At 72.8% G+C, this 2,712-nt stretch overlaps 1 protein-coding gene across 1 annotated transcript; it reads right to left on the reverse strand.

The window, feature by feature from the left end:
- LmxM_32_3070a_1 (uncharacterized protein) lies at nucleotides 1–2,712 on the reverse strand (the record flags this gene model as incomplete). The annotated part of the gene is made up of 1 exon (XM_003886464.2): nucleotides 1–2,712. A coding segment is annotated over one exon (2,712 nt), but the record flags the coding sequence as incomplete, so codon positions are not given.

Below are 2,712 nucleotides of genomic sequence, written 5' to 3' on the forward strand. Positions count from 1 at the left end.
CCTGCTCCGGCGCATGCAGCGCTGCAGGCTCCGCACACCCGAGGTCGCTGCGCGAGTAGCCCTCCGGCTCCGCCACGGACTGCCAGAGCTCGCGCGACGGCCGCGCCTCCGCCGACGCAGCCATGCGGGTCTCCTGCGGCTCCGCGGCACGCTCGGCCGCCGGCGCCTCGTCCTGCTCCGGCGCATGCAGCGCTGCAGGCTCCGCACACCCGAGGTCGCTGCGCGAGTAGCCCTCCGGCTCCGCCACGGACTGCCAGAGCTCGCGCGACGGCCGCGCCTCCGCCGACGCAGCCATGCGGGTCTCCTGCGGCTCCGCGGCACGCTCGGCCGCCGGCGCCTCGTCCTGCTCCGGCGCATGCAGCGCTGCAGGCTCCGCACACCCGAGGTCGCTGCGCGAGTAGCCCTCCGGCTCCGCCACGGACTGCCAGAGCTCGCGCGACGGCCGCGCCTCCGCCGACGCAGCCATGCGGGTCTCCTGCGGCTCCGCGGCACGCTCGGCCGCCGGCGCCTCGTCCTGCTCCGGCGCATGCAGCGCTGCAGGCTCCGCACACCCGAGGTCGCTGCGCGAGTAGCCCTCCGGCTCCGCCACGGACTGCCAGAGCTCGCGCGACGGCCGCGCCTCCGCCGACGCAGCCATGCGGGTCTCCTGCGGCTCCGCGGCACGCTCGGCCGCCGGCGCCTCGTCCTGCTCCGGCGCATGCAGCGCTGCAGGCTCCGCACACCCGAGGTCGCTGCGCGAGTAGCCCTCCGGCTCCGCCACGGACTGCCAGAGCTCGCGCGACGGCCGCGCCTCCGCCGACGCAGCCATGCGGGTCTCCTGCGGCTCCGCGGCACGCTCGGCCGCCGGCGCCTCGTCCTGCTCCGGCGCATGCAGCGCTGCAGGAATGTCCACCGCCTCCAGCGATGCGAAGCTCTCCGAGTCGCAAACGACAGCGGGCGGTGTGCCACCGGTGGGAGGCGTGTCCTTCGCCTCGGCGACGCGCTCGTACAGCCCCCAGGTCCGCGTGAAAGGCGAGTTGGCCAGCTGCTCGTCCAGCCCTCCCTTTCCTATGCCTCTGTGCGAGAGCTGGAAGTCGGCGATGAGGCTGCCGGCTGTGAGCACCAGCCGCTGCATCGAGGTCGGCGGCAGCCCCGTGGCATCGCACACATCGCTGGTGAACTCCTGCTCGAGCAGGTCCGGCCACTCGTCGACCACACGCCCCCACAAATCGCCGTCCAGGCGAACTCGGTGTGCCGTGACCGCGAGCCCCATCTGTGGCTCCTCCGGCGTGCCGACGCGCCGCAGCGCTGGCGCCTCCTCCTCGAACGCCGTCAGCGGCAACACCTTCGGTGCCTCCTCCTCTGCCCGCAGCGCTGCAGGAATGTCCACCGCCTCCAGCGATGCGAAGCTCTCCGAGTCGCGAAGGGCAGCGGGCGGCGTGACGGGACGGGCGCCTACCACGGTGGTCGTCTCGAGAGGGCCACGACGCGACTCCTCCGGCGTGCCGACGCGCCGCAGCGCTGGCGCCTCCTCCTCGAACGCCGTCAGCGGCAACACCTTCGGTGCCTCCTCCTCTGCCCGCAGCGCTGCAGGAATGCCCACCGCCTCCAGCGATGCGAAGCTCTCCGAGTCGCGAAGGGCAGCGGGCGGCGTGACGGGACGGGCGCCTACCACGGTGGTCGTCTCGAGAGGGCCACGACGCGACTCCTCCGGCGTGCCGACGCGCCGCAGCGCTGGCGCCTCCTCCTCGAACGCCGTCAGCGGCAACACCTTCGGTGCCTCCTCCTCTGCCCGCAGCGCTGCAGGAATGTCCACCGCCTCCAGCGATGCGAAGCTCTCCGCGTCGCGAAGGCCAGCGGGCGGCGTGGCACGGGTGGGCGGCGTGTCCTTCGCCTCGGCGACGCGCTCGTACAGCCCCCAGGTCCGCGTGAAAGGCGAGTTGGCCAGCTGCTCGTCCAGCCCTCCCTTTCCTATGCCTCTGTGCGAGAGCTGGAAGTCGGCGATGAGGCTGCCGGCTGTGAGCACCAGCCGCTGCATCGAGGTCGGCGGCAGCCCCGTGGCATCGCACACATCGCTGGTGAACTCCTGCTCGAGCAGGTCCGGCCACTCGTCGACCACACGCCCCCACAAATCGCCGTCCAGGCGAACTCGGTGTGCCGTGACCGCGAGCCCCATCTGTGGCTCCTCCGGCGTGCCGACGCGCCGCAGCGCTGGCGCCTCCTCCTCGAACGCCGTCAGCGGCAACACCTTCGGTGCCTCCTCCTCTGCCCGCAGCGCTGCAGGAATGTCCACCGCCTCCAGCGATGCGAAGCTCTCCGAGTCGCGAAGGGCAGCGGGCGGCGTGACGGGACGGGCGCCTACCACGGTGGTCGTCTCGAGAGGGCCACGACGCGACTCCTCCGGCGTGCCGACGCGCCGCAGCGCTGGCGCCTCCTCCTCGAACGCCGTCAGCGGCAACACCTTCGGTGCCTCCTCCTCTGCCCGCAGCGCTGCAGGAATGTCCACCGCCTCCAGCGATGCGAAGCTCTCCGCGTCGCGAAGGCCAGCGGGCGGCGTGGCACGGGTGGGCGGCGTGTCCTTCGCCTCGGCGACGCGCTCGTACAGCCCCCAGGTCCGCGTGAAAGGCGAGTTGGCCAGCTGCTCGTCCAGCCCTCCCTTTCCTATGCCTCTGTGCGAGAGCTGGAAGTCGGCGATGAGGCTGCCGGCTGTGAGCACCAGCCGCTGCATCGAGG

This window comes from Leishmania mexicana, contig 72 (assembly GCF_000234665.1).
Source record: "Leishmania mexicana MHOM/GT/2001/U1103 WGS CADB00000000 data, contig 72, whole genome shotgun sequence".
Taxonomy (NCBI): Eukaryota; Euglenozoa; class Kinetoplastea; order Trypanosomatida; family Trypanosomatidae; genus Leishmania; species Leishmania mexicana.